General features: G+C 41.3%; 1 protein-coding gene across 3 annotated transcripts in view; it reads right to left on the bottom strand.

Moving 5' to 3' along the window:
* Positions 1 to 14,402, bottom strand: part of dnah7 (dynein, axonemal, heavy chain 7) — a 221,003-nt gene that overhangs the window by 186,481 nt on the left and 20,120 nt on the right. For all 3 annotated transcript variants that reach the window (XM_031793644.1, XM_031793645.1, XM_031793655.1), the window contains exons 15-18: positions 9,679 to 9,903; positions 8,153 to 8,299; positions 7,471 to 7,791; positions 1,597 to 1,964 (exon numbers count right to left, since the gene is read on the bottom strand). In XM_031793644.1, coding sequence (XP_031649504.1) covers positions 1,597 to 1,964; positions 7,471 to 7,791; positions 8,153 to 8,299; positions 9,679 to 9,903 — 1,061 coding nt within the window. The remainder of the gene's footprint in view (positions 1 to 1,596; positions 1,965 to 7,470; positions 7,792 to 8,152; positions 8,300 to 9,678; positions 9,904 to 14,402) is intronic.

Below are 14,402 nucleotides of genomic sequence, written 5' to 3'. Positions count from 1 at the left end.
TATTGATCCATCCTCAGTTCTCTCCTATCACAGCCATTAAACTCTGTAACTGTTTTAATGTCACCATTGGCCTCATTGTGAAATACATGAGTGGATTCCTTCCTCTCCTGCAACTGAGTTTTTTTTTTTTTACCCATCTACCAATAGCTGCCCTTCTTTGCTAGGCATTGGAAAAGCTCCCTGGTCTTTGTGGTTGAATATGCGTTAGAAATGCACTGCTCGACTAAGTGACCTTAAAGCTAATTGTATGTGTGGGGTACAGAGATGAGGACGTCTTTCAAAAATTACGTTAAACATTATTATTGAGTCCATTATGTGACTTGTTAAGCAAATGTTTACTCCTGAACTTATTTAGGCTTGCCATAACATTTAAGCTTTTCATTTTGATTCATTTGTAAACCTTTCTAAAAAACATAATTCCACATTGACATTATGGGGTACTGTGTGTAGGCCAGTGACACAAAATCTAAATTTAATACATTTTAAATTCAGACTAACATAACAAAATGTGGAAAAAGTCATGGCGTATGTTAGGACCTTGACAACAGTTGGGTTGTTCCACGAAATGGGTGCATTTTGGGCATGTAAACTTTTAAGAAATTAACTGTCAAATATTTGTTCTTTCAACATTCAGTTGCATGAAGGATATGTTTAGCCTATGGAAAAACACCTTTCCCATCTCAGGGATTAAAATCCTATGAAGTAAGAGCATTTTATCTGCACTTGTACCACACTGTCTGTCAACCCTGTTACGGACACTTATGTAGCTAACTACCTAACTATTATTTAAAAGCATGTTTGAGATAAATCCAAAATGTTCTCATTGATCAAGTATCCCTTGTACAAATAAACTCACATATAATATCAAACTAATAAAGTTAACATTGGACCTCTAACAAGGTTGACGATTTACAGGGTTGAGGTTTTAGGTGAAAATCGGCCATTACTCCTCATATGGTGAAGAGCATGGGACTACAAGGTATTCATGAAATTAGTAATTATACATATGTTCCACACATAATGAAAGTTTAATCAAATTCCAGGTTTCCTAAAGTGAATTGAGCGAACAGGCTTGACGTGTTGAGCTCGAGCCTCTCAGTCAAAGATGATAAAACAATTATTAATAGACCAAAAAGAGAGAGAAGACTTCTATGCAGAGGCCACAAACAATGTCTCCTGGTGTGAATAATTTAACTTGGTGGAATGGTCCGTTATTTTAAAGGGGTATATTGTTTAACGGTGTTGGCCTTAAAATGAGGGACAAACGTAAATACATCACTAATCACATGAATATGAATAATAATAATCGTTGTCAATAAAGGTGGTAATTGGGAGAATATTCAGTGTGCACACAGTATCCCCCCCCAAAAATAAACAATTATACAGAAAACAAAAACAAGCACTTCTTATTGAAACTTCCGGTTTCAGTAAATGTTCTACCGTTTAATGCCAAATGAATATGACCCAGACAAGTACTGTGTACTGCCATATGTGTACAATTCAATTGGAGAATATTGTACAAAATGCACAGTATTTTTTAACTGTAATTTAAACTCCTCACCAACTCACCTAATTTTATACCGTGCCCCTTCTCACCTGATCTCAGCCTCAAAGGGCTTGATGAAGGGCGAGCCCCGCATGGTCTGCGTCTTGACAATGTGGTCGTCCAGCAGCATCTGCACTTCGTCCACCGACGACAGGATGGACGTGCCAGTCTCGCGGTAGGGCAGCAGGGCAAAGTCCATGTCGCCCCACTCCAGGGCCATCTTCTCCATGGCCTTTTCCAGCGAGTGCTCCTTGCTGGCCGCTTCACTGACGCCCTCGAAGCTGGCCAGGTGGGCCTCCAGGCGCAGTGGAATGAAGCGGGCCACGCAGGCACCTTCCTCGGCTGGACGCAGCGGGAAGCCCACCACCTCCGACATGGTGTTCCAGTGGCGGTCACGTAGCCCCGGGTTACACAGCACCTTAGTTGGAGGGGATTTGGTTTATTGTTAATCTATTGTGTCATATACTGTGCCTACATCCGAATTGACCAGAGCCCATAGCTACAGTAGTAGTCCTACATAGGGAATAGGTTGCCATTTGGGAAGCATCCAGTATGCAGTGTCTTGGCTAAGTGTGGGGTCAATGAGCCTTGGGTTACACAGCACCTAGGGTTACACAGCAACAGCAGCAGGCTGTTGTATTGTGTACTGTATCCTCATATTACTGGGAAATGTATGATGGTATTCTTATACTGTTGAGAACTAGCTGTAAAAGACTAGTGTGGGTGACATGAGTTGGCCGCTGCAATACAAGGTAAAAGTTATTTGAGATCTAGTGGAAAGTGCTACATGAATACAATCAATTAATCCAGTGTCAGTAATAGACAGAATAATAGTAAATCAGTGCATAAATCATGAGGGTCGGTGTGATGTGAAAGGGCCCTGTTTCCCGATAGCGATGGAACTTAGGCTAAAAGTAAAATAATAAAAAAATATATAAATATTAGGATGAGCAATGTCGGAGTCCGGAGTGTATATATCATGATGTGTGTTTTGTCCTATATATATATATTTTTTATCCCAGCCCCCGTCCCCGCAGGAGGCCTTTTGCCCTTTGACAGGCAATGTGTTCTTAACTGACTTGCCTAGTTAAATAAAGGTTAAATAAAATAAATATACAAACCCAGTCAAAAGTTTGGAAGTTTCTACATTGTAAAATAATAGTGAAGAGATCAAAACTATGAAATAACACATATGGAATCATGTTGTAACCTAAAAAGTGTTAAACAAATCAAAATATATTTAAAATGTTAGATTCTTCAAAGTAGCCATGCTTTGCCTTGATGATAGTTTTGCACACTCTTGAAATTCTCTCAACCAGCTTCACCTGGAATGCTTTTCCAACAGTCTTGAAGGAGTTGTGCTGAGCACTTGTTGGCTGCTTTTTCAACTCATCCCAAACCATCTCAATTGGGTTGAGGTTGGGTGATTGTGGAGGACATGTCATCTGATGCAGCACTCCATCATTCTCTTTCTTGGTCAAATAGCCCTTAAACAGCCTAGAGGTGTGTTGGGTCCTGTTGAAAAACAAATGATAGTCCCACTAAGCGCTAACCAGATGGGATGGTGTATCGCTGCAGAATGCTGTGGTATAGATACTGGTTAAGTGTGCCTTGAAATCTAAATAAATCAGTCAGCAAAGGAACCCCACAACGGTCACATCTTCTCCATGCTTCACAGTGGGAACTACACATGCAGAGATCATCCGTTCACTATCTCAAATTTGGAGATGGTTTTCCTTCTGGAAGGTTCTCCCATCTCCTTAGAGGAACTCTAGAGCTCTGTCAAAGTGACCATCGGGTCCTTGGTTACCTCCCTGAACAAGGCCCTTCTCCCCCGATGGTCAGTTTGGCCAGGCGGCCAACACTGGGAAGAGTATTGGTGGTTCCAAACTTCTTCCATTTAAGAATGATGGAAGCCACTGTGTTCTTCGGGACCTTCAATGCTGCAGATATTTTTTGGTACCCTTCCCCAGGTCTGTGGCTCGACACAATCCTGCCTCGGTGCTCTATGGACAATTCCTTCGATCTCATGACTTGGTTTTTGCTCTTACATGCACTGGTAGCTATGGGACCTTAAATAGGCAGGTGTGTGCCTTTCCAAATCATGTCCAATCAATTGAATTTACCAAAGGTTGACTCCAATCGAGTTGTAGAAACATCTCAAGGATGATCAATGGAAACAGGATGCACCTGAGCTCAATTTCGAGTCTCATAGTAAAGGGTCTGAATGCTAATGTAAATAAGTTATTTTTGTTAAATACATTTGCAAAAATTTCTAAAAAAACGTTTTTGCTTTGTCATTATGGGGTATTGTTTGTAGATTGCTGATGATTTTTTAAAGTCCATTTTAGAATAATATAACAAAATGTGGAAAAAGTCAAGGGGTCTGAAATACTTTCTGAAGACACTGTATGTGCGTGTGATGGGATGTATAGACATTATGGACGGTATGCGGATAGAATATTTAGTATATCTGTAGAATACGTAGGATAGAATAGTATATATATACAGCAGTAGTTTAATAGGGTGGCATTGACTAGAACCCTGTATATACATATGAAATGAGTATAACGCTATGTAAACTTTATTAAAGTGACAGGTGTTCTATTATTAAAGTGATTCCATGTCTATGTACATAGGGTAGCAGCCTTTAAGGTGCAGGGTTAGTCCTCTTGTCCAGATGGGATAGAGGAGTACGAAGGCAATTGCTTCGTCCGTGGATCTATTGAGACGATATGCAAATTGAAGTGGGTCTAGGTGTTAGGTAAGGTTGAGGTGATATGATTCTTAACTAGCCTCTCAAAGCAATTCATGAAGACAGAAGTGGGTGCTACGGAGTGATCGTCATTTAGTTCAGTTACCTTTGCTTTCGTGGGTACAGGAGTAATGGTGGACATCTTAAAGCAAGTGGGCATAACAGACTGGGATAGGGAGAGATTGAATATGTCTGTAAACACTCCAGCCAGCTAGTCTGCACATGCTCTGAGGACGCAGCTAAGGATGCTGTCTGGGCTGGGAAACTTGCAAGGGATAACATGCTTAAATGCCGTACTCATGTTGACAACGGAGAACGAGAGCCCACAGTCCTTGAGAGCAGCCCGCGTCGATGGCACTGTGTTATCCTCAAAGCAGGCGAAGAAGGTGTTTAGCTTGTCGGGGAGCAAGACGTCAGTGTCCTGGTTTTAGCTGGTAGCTGGTTTTCCCTTTGTAATCCGTGATTTTCTAGACTCCCTGCCATATACGTCTTGTGTCTGAGCCATTGATATGCAACTCCACTTTGTCTCTGTACTTGTTTGATTGCCTTATGGAGGGCATAACTGCAGTGTTTGTATTCAACCATATTCCCAGTCACCTTGCCGTGGTTAAATTCAGTGATTCGTGCTTTGAGTTTTCCGCGAACGCTGCCATCGATCCATGTTTTTTGTTTTGGGTAGGTTATAGTCACAGTGGGAACAACATCCCCTATACACTTTCTGATGAACTCAGTCTGTATGTCAGTGTATACGTCAATGTTATTCTCATAGGCAACCCGGATCATATCCCAGTCCACATGATCAAAACAATCTTGAAGCATGGATTGGGGCGTGCTCCCTTTGCTGTCTCCTGAAGTCCACAATCAGCTCCTTCATTTTGTTAATGTTGAGGGAGAGATAATTTACCTGGCACCACTCCGTCAGTGTCATGGCTCCACCTGTCACCAGAGGGCTGCAGAGACCATCCTAGAGACATTAATGACAGTCAGTTGTGTCCTATTTACTCAATATGATTTCCCTAAAAGATGTGTGTTTTCTGTTGACTTTTGCTTAAGCTTGAATTGAGTGCCGTGTGCGTTGGTCTCCTGAGTGAGTTTGAGAATTGGTGTTTGTTGTTTTCCCAGTGTTACTGTGAGCCTTCCGTTACCATTTCTCAGTAAAGTATTATGTTTATCCTTAACCACTAATTCCTTGTCAGGTCTCTTCTCTGCACCTGGGTGCAACCTCACCATGTCACAGCCAGGGCCCTCACCTCCCTGTAGGCTGTCTTGTCATTGATGGTAATCAGTTCTACTACTGTTGTGTCGTTTGCAAACGCATCTTGAAGCATGGATTACGATTGGTCAGACCAGCATTGAATAGACCTTAGCGCAAGAACATCCTGTTTGAGTTTCTGCCTATAGGAAGGGAGAATGGAGTCGTTATCTGATTTTCCGAAGAGATGGCGGAGGAGGTCCTTGTAGCCTTCCTGGAAGGGAGAGTAACAATGGTTGAGTTATTGATGTGCTAGTACTACAAGCAATGTGTTGATAGAACCTCGTCAGCGTTTACCTCAGAATTAATTTGTTAAATTTCCCAGCTACAATAAATGCGGCCTCAGGATATGCGGTTTCCAGTTTGCACAAAGTCAAGTGTAGTTCCTTGAGGGCCATCGTGGTATCCGCTTGAGGGGGAATATACATGGCTGTGATGATAACCGAAGAGAATTCACTTGAGAGGTAATACAGTCAGCATTCGATTGTGAGGTATTCTAGGATGGGTGAACAAAACGACTTGAGTTCCTGTACGTTACCACAATCACACCATGAGTAGTTAATTATGAAACATAGATCTCCACCTTTCTTCTTCCTGGAGAGTTCATTCTTATCTGCATGATATAGCCAGCATGTACTGAGAACCCAGCTGGCTATATGGACGGGGACAGTATATCCGGAGAGAGCCATGATTCCGTGAAACAGAGCATGTTACAGTCCCTGATGTCTCTATGGAAGGAGATCCTCACCCTGAGCTGGTATACTTTATTGTTAAGAGATTGAACCTTAGCGAGTAATATACTCGGAAGCGGTGGATGGTGTGCATTCTGACTGAGTCAGACTAGAAGTCCACTCTGAATACCTCTTCTCCGCCGGTGGCGTCTTGGAGCAGCCTCTGGGACAAGTTCAATTGCCTTGGGGGTATGAATAAAGGATCTTTCAGGCTGTATGTAATAACACATAACACAAAAAAAAAGTTCTGGGCCACTAATGATGAAAGAAATAACAATACAAAAATAAATACTGCAAAGTTGCTTAGGAGCTATAAACAGAGCTGCCTTTGAACGGGTTATGGTAGTAGGTGCCAGGTGCACTGGTTTGAGTTTTTCAAGAACTGCAACGTTGCTGGGTTTTTCACGCTCAACAGTTTACCGTGTGTATCAAGAATGGTCCACCAAAAACAAACAAAAGATATCTGATGTAAAATATACTGTCCGTGAAATGTATGTAGTATGGATAAGCTAGAAGTGGAAGCCTATGTATTGTTGTCCATTAGTTTACCCCAATTAGGGGAGGGGTGGTATGGTTAGGGGAAAACAATAAACAAGGAAAATATATTTAAAAAATATATATCTTTAAATTAATATATATATTTACAACAACAAAATATATATGGGGGGTTGGAAATGATGCAGCCAATTACAATGATGGAAGCCGCAATATTAAAGCTGATCCATCCCTCGAAAAAATAAGAATGGTCCACCACCCAAAGGACATCCAGCCATCTTGACGCAACTCTGGGAAGCATTGGAATCAACCTTTCGACACCCGACGAATTGAGGATGTTCTAAGGGAAAAAGTGGGTGCAAGTCAACATTAGGAAGGTGTTCCTAATATTTTGTACACAGTGTATATTTGAATGCACTCATCTTGGTTTTCATTTGAATCATAATTTTATACATCGCTTGTTTGTATCAATTGCAAAGACATTGGCAACTTTGTATTCGTAGTCAACTTTGTTCAGAAGTTATCGGCGGTCACAGCGAGACGGATACGTTTAGAGGAGATCTTCTGTGTTTAAGTGATGCTGGTGGGCAAAAAAAGCATTAACAACACACTTAGCTGTTCTATGAGTGGTCTGAGGCAGGTGTTAGATTAAGTTTTCAAGTGCAAAGATGTTCAATCAAGCGCTACATACCTGTACGAGGGGGATGTGCTCCTTAAAGGCCTCCACCTCAGCCTTAACACGGCTAGCAATGTGCAGAGCCTTGGGCGTATCCCCGAAACCCTTCTCCAGCTTGTAAAGGGCACGCCAATAGTTGCCCACATCGCCCTCCACCTTGTCTGGGTTGACCGCGGACAGTGGCCCGTGAACCCATTTATGGTGCTGGTTCTGGAACTCTGCAGCCGTCTCGTAGAGGCGGAGGAAGGGGAGCAGGCGGTCCTGGACCTTCTTGCGCTGTGGGTACTGGGACACGGGCCAGTTGAAGGCCTCTTCCTCCTGGTTGAAGCCTTCGATCTGTAGGGGGAAGGGAGGTGGAGACAGAGACGTCAAGGCAAAGTGGACTGCCATGGGCAATTACAGTGGTAACATAAGAAAGCCATCATTAATTAATTGTCAAAGAAATTACTCAGTGTGAAACAGTTTTTTTTAAATACATGAGGGTGTGTGTTATTGGAGATACTGAACCTGCACACCATATGTAAACACAAACACACATGATCACTTTATTATACTGTCTCTGCTGCCATCTACAGTCATTTCAGAGAAGAACAATAATATTTTATTGTCCACTGTTATTTTCAGATCAACCCCTTTCAGCAAGCATGCTAATTGCATAAAGCCCTGGCGAAAAGCTGATGTTCCCAATCCTCCTCACCTTCTCCATGGCGGTGTCCAGTTTGGAGTTAAGGGTCTGTGCCTTTTTCAGGTACTTGCTGAGCTCAGACAGGTCCCCGAAGGTGACAAACTCCTCCACCTGCTTGGCATAGCTCTCTAGCTCCTCCACAAACCTCTCACACCGCAGCTAAAGAGGAAATACAGTGGGAGAGATACACATTTGGAGATAATTGTGCGTATGCACTATCAAAGTAGATGAGTCAGTGGACTTGTACTTAAAGTGGGCAAGTCTAAATATGTGTTGCTCTCTAACAAAAACAATCCAGATGGACAACATACTGTATTCATTAATTGGATGGTTCTCCCATCGATCGGGTTCCCACCTATAAATATCTGGGCATGGATTGACAAAGACTTAATGTTTAAACAAATATATATGAATGAGCTAGTTGAAAAGCAAATATTTAAAGCAAAGATTTGTTTTTACATAGATCTTGCCTCACCCTAAATAGCAGGAAGCAGATTGTACAGTCAACTTTCCTGACAGTTCTTGACTATGGTGACACCATTTACCAGTTTGCAGCAGCCACTACTCTTAAAACTCTGGATGCTGTCTACGGTAGTGCCCTTCGCTTTATCGCAGGTGACAGTTTTAATACTAACCACTGCATCCTGTATCAAAAGGTTTGCTGGTCCTCATTAAAGTCCCATAGATCACTTAATTATAATTTTTTTGTTTACAAAGCTCTTCTACACAAGCTTCCAATTTACCTATTGTGTTGCTAACGTATAAAAGAATGAGCTACCAAATCCTCTCGCAGGATTAGTTAACTCTTGAGGTCCCTCGGGTCTTGACCAATTTAGGTAAATCCTCCTTTAGTTTTAGTGCCAACATTGTTGGAATAACCTACTAAATTCCTTGCATCTTGTTCCCTGGTGCCACTTGGGGAGTTTAGGACTCGGGTGTTGAATGAATTGAGGATTGCAGTTGTTTCAATTGATGGTAGTGGTTTGTTTGTTGACATTGTGGTGTTGAGGTTGTGCCTTGTGGTTATTTATATTCTTCTGGTTTTATTTGTAAGGTACATTTTTCTTCCTGTTTGTGAGACAATGTTTGTACTCAGGGCACCATTGGGACTGTGGTCTCAATTGGGCTACCCTGAATAAATAGAAGTTAATAAATGGTCTGGACATGACAACTTTTTAAATTAATTGTGATCTGTAGTGATTTATGCTGGAGTTTTGTTGCAAGGTCATTTTAATACAAAGTACTGTATGTCATTGATGTGAGGTGGAGGATAATTGGTTGTTTTAGGTTATTGTGAGGGTTTGGTGTACTGTTAACTTTCAAGAGTGGCTTAGACAGATTATCAGGGTCATGTTCATCAGGCACCAAACTGACGAAAACAGAATGAAACAGGGAGGGACTACCTGGACCTGGTCCAATAATAAACACTAATTTTTGTTTTCAGTTGCAGTGTTTTACTACAATGTGCACTAATGAATACACCCAATATGTTTTTTTGTTTTTACTTTCACTCTCCCTCCCTCTGCTGTCTAACTGACCTTAAGGCCACCCTGGTACTGCTCTGTCTTCTCCCTGGTGATCTGCCGGTGCTCCTCGAAGATGGAGGGCATTCGTGTGTGCCACTGGAAAGTCTGCCGGTTGAGGCGCATGTCCAGAGGGGAGAAGGTGACATAGTCCACTAGGAAACACAGACGGGTCTTGGACTCTGACAGCTTGGTCTCCAGGAGGGGCATCTCCGTGGCCTCCACCTTGTCCACAAACGCCTGGTAAAGTGGGATAGAATGTGGTAAATTCTGGGAATAGGAAACTAGAAGGTCATAGTGATGCTTACTTTTATTTACAGATGTGTTTGCTGGTATTTGGCTGGCAAAGGGTGGCTACTTTGAAGAATCTCTAATATAAAATAGATTTTGATTTGTTCAACACTTTTTTGGTTACTACATGATTCCAAATGTGTTATTTTATAGTTTTGATGTCTTTACTTTTATTCTACAAAGTAGAAATTTGAAAAAAATTAAGAAAAACACTGGAATGAGAAGGTGTGTCCAAACTTTTCACTGGTACTGTACATGTATGTAGGGGTAAAGTGCCTATGCTATGCACAGTAAAAAACAGCAAGTGGCAACAGTGTAAAAAAAGATTGGGGGGGGGGGGTAAATGCAAATAGTCCAGGTAGGCTTTTGATTAGCTGTTCAGCAGTCTTATGGCTTGGGGGTAGAAGCTGTTAAGAAGCCTTCTGGATTCACCATCTTTCTCTGGATTTTTTAGACTTGAAAAATGTACATTTTTTACTTGGCTTTCCCACGATTCAAATTCAGTAGGGAGACGACTAGACTAGGCTACATGACATGATTACATAGGGACCTCTTCACTAGCTGACCACCACTACCAAGATCTGTGTCAAGATCAGTTACTTACCCCACTGGCACTCCCCATAACCTCTATGTACAAATAAGAGAGTAGGTCTGGAATCAGTGTGGCAGGATAGGATGATTACATAGAAGGATCACCACGCTTTTACATGATGGTCTTTCTGGTGGGTGGGAGAAATAACGAGGAGGCAACTTTATTTAATGCTGATCGCTATTATTAGAATGTCTACAGTGCGAATAGCGAAATAATTAATAAATCATCCTGCGAAAGGTACCGGATCTGGGCAAATAGGTGCAGGAACAAACAAAGTCAAATTTGAGAGGCGCCGGATCCTGTTCAAATAAAAAACACTGCACTGGTGGATGACTAACTGATAGTCAACGGTAGGAAGGCTATAACCTATGCATCCGAATGGAGAATGGGAGGCGCGCTTTACGAGAAGAGATTTATGAATAAAAATAGCTCATTTTTAATCGTGGCCACCAGGTTTCACTCCAGTAGCCTACAGGCTTTTTGAGGAGATACTTTCACTGTCTGACATGTGGTAGGCTATTCCGCTCCTCAAACTAGACTGTATGCTGTGCGCGTGTGAAAAATAAAATTCCACAAATTTATGCAAATTAACCTATACTGATAAGCATGACCGGTCAAATGTATTTTTGCTGTCTAAACAATTAACGGTTAAACGTAAACATCCCTATTATTGAAAATTTGTCTATTGATTTGGCACATTTTTTGGCATATCAAAGTTTCAGAGTGGGATATCAGCGAGTTTTAAAGTTATGGCCCATTTTATATGGAGAAATTGGCATAGTAGGCAATAAAACCAATTACAGACCTCCTTTTACTTGTATCACTGGACACCCTGCAAATCACCAGCAGAGGGTGATTTTTTAAGAAGGTGGTGCTGCTGAGTATGGCCGGGGGTAGGTCCGGAGGTGGGCCGTGCCCCTTTGGACTCAAGATTTTTCTGAACACCAGTAACTGCCATTTACAGCAATCTAAAGAAACATGTTGCCTTGTATGATAACAAATAAATACGATGACAAAAAACTAAAACAAAAAATCTTATTTTTCTTACATAGTGGCACAACCAGTCCACAATGTGGCGAACCACCTCTCTCATTTTTTTTGTGGAGAAACCTGAAACCATTTACTCTGTTGGTAATGTTTACAAATTGGATCCTAACTCTAAAAGCAGCACTTTGGAACTTTGATATGCCCCTTGGAGCAGGGGCTACCAAACCTTTTTGTCCCGCGACCCCATTTCAATATAAAACACCATGTAAAAAAAGGGATGTAATCAACAGCCAATGTTTACTTTTTTAATTGGGACGATGATTGTCTATTAACAAATCAGTCTGACAGTACTTTTGGCCGTATTTCAATATGAAGGAAGATTAGTTTGAAGTGACTAAAATCAGAAAGGTATTAGGAAGTTCTGAAAATCATCAGGAAATAATTTTGTATGACCTTCTGTGTAGAAGAGAACATCACGACTGATGTTCTTATTCCACCAGTCTGATTTAGTGCCTGGACTTCTGCACTCTGTTCAAATAAGGCTTATGGACATTGTTATCTTTTCTTTCAGTGAAGGTGTCATAATATTTTGTTGCTTAAATCATTCACATTTTTTTACACATTTATTTTACTATGTCAGTATGTATTTGTTGTCAATGTTTTGGCGTCAAACTAGTGGCAGTTGTGAAAAAAGTAAATAGTTGGACGAGGCGCAGAGGTTATGCCATTGTCAATTAGATGCTTTTTTTCATCAATTAGGATATTTTCTCTTCAACCATATGTTCTATCTACTAGACACTCATGAACAATATGGATACATATATAAACAATGCATACTACAATTGAAAATACATATTATACGTACAGTCGTGGCCAAAGGTTTTGAGAATGACAGAAATATTAATTTTAACAAAGTCTGCTGCCTCAGTTTGAATGATGGCAATTTGCATATACTCCAGAATGTTATGAAGAGTGATCAAATCAATTGCAAAGTCCCTCTTTGCCATGCAAATGAACTGAATCCCCAACAAACATTTCCACTGCATTTCAGCCCTGCCACAAAAGGACCAGCTGACATCATGTCAGTGATTCTCTCGTTAACACAGGTGTGAGTGTTGACGAGGACAAGGCTGGAGATCATGCTGTCATGCTGATTGAGTTTGAATAACAGACTGGAAGCTTCAAAAGGAGTGTGGTGCTTGGAATCATTGTTCTTCCTCTGTAAACCATGGTTACCTGCAAGGAAACACGTGCCGTCATCATTGCTCTGCACAAAAAGGGCTTCACAGGCAAGGATATTGCTGCCAGTAAGATTACACCTACATCAACCATTTATCGGATCATCAAAAAAAAGGAGAGTGGTTCAATTATTGTGAAGAAGGCTTCAGGGTGCCCAAGAAAGTCCAGCAAGCACAAGGACCGTCTCCTAAAGTTCATTCAGCTGCGGGATTGGGGCACCACCAGTACAGAGCTTGCTCAGGAATGGCAGCATGAGTGCATCTGCACGCACAGTGAGGCGAAGACTTTTGGAGGATGGCCGCAAAGAAGCCACTTCTCTCCAGGAAAAACATCAGGGACAGACTGATATTTATGCAAAAGGTACAGGGATTGGACTGCTGAGGACTGTCATTTCTCTGAAAAATCCCCTTTCCGATTGTTTGGGGCATCCGGAAAAAAAGCTTGTCCGGAGAAGACAAGGTGAGCGCTACCATCAGTCCTGTGTCATGCCAACAGTAAAGCATCCTGAGACCATTCATGTGTGGGGTTGCTTCTCAGCCAAGGGAGTGGGCTCACTCACAATTTTGCCTAAGAACACAGCCATGAATAAAGAATGGCCAGGACTCCCCAGACCTTAATCCCATTGAGATCTTGTGGTCAATCCTCAAAAGGAGGATGGACAAACAAAAACCAACAAATTCTGAAAAACTCCAAGCATTGATTATGCAAGAAGGGGCTGCCATCAGTCAGGATGTGGCCCAGAAGTTAATTGACAGCATGCCAGGGCAGATTGCAGAGGTCTTGAAAAAGAAGGGTCAACAATGCAAATATTGACTCTTTGCATTAACTTCAAGAAATTGTCAATAGCAGCCTTTGACACTTATGAAATGCTTGTAATTATACTTCAGTATTCCACAATAACATCTGACAAAAATATCTAAAGACACTGAAGCAGAAAACTTTGTGGTAATTCATATTTGTGTCAAAAACTTTTGGCCATGACTGTATATACAATCTTAAATTACCAAAGATATGATACAAGCAGTTGAAATCGAAAGTTTACAAACACTTAGGTTAGAGACATTAAAACTAGTTTTTCAACAACTCCACAAATTTCTTGTAAACAAACGATAGTTTTGGCAAGTCGGTTAGGTGTGAGTGATTATATCACAAGTAATTTTTCCAAAGAATGTTTACAAAGATTATTTCAATTATAATTCACTGTATCACAATTCCAGTGGGTCAGAAGTTTGCATAAACTAAGTTGACTGTGCCTTTAAACAGCTTGGAAAATTCCAGAAAATTATGTCATGGCTTTAGAAGCTTCTGATAGGCTAATTGACATCATTTGAGTCAATTGGAGGTGTACCTGTGGATGTATTTCAAGGCCAACCTTCAAACTCAGTGCCTCTTTGCTTGACATCAAAGGAAAATCAAAAGAAATCAGCCAAGACCTCAGAAAGAAAATTGTAAACCTCCACAAGTCTGATTCATCCTTGGGAGCATTTTCCAAACGCCTGAAGATATCATGTTCATCTGTACAAACAATAGTAAGCAAGCATAAACACCATTGGACCACGCAGCCGTCATATCGCTCAGGATGGAGACGCATTCTGTCTCCTAGAGATGAACGTACGTTGGTGCGAAAAGT

Source organism: Oncorhynchus kisutch, linkage group LG2, assembly GCF_002021735.2.
Source record: "Oncorhynchus kisutch isolate 150728-3 linkage group LG2, Okis_V2, whole genome shotgun sequence".
Taxonomy (NCBI): Eukaryota; Metazoa; Chordata; class Actinopteri; order Salmoniformes; family Salmonidae; genus Oncorhynchus; species Oncorhynchus kisutch.
This window is presented reverse-complemented; position numbering and strand designations above follow the sequence as displayed.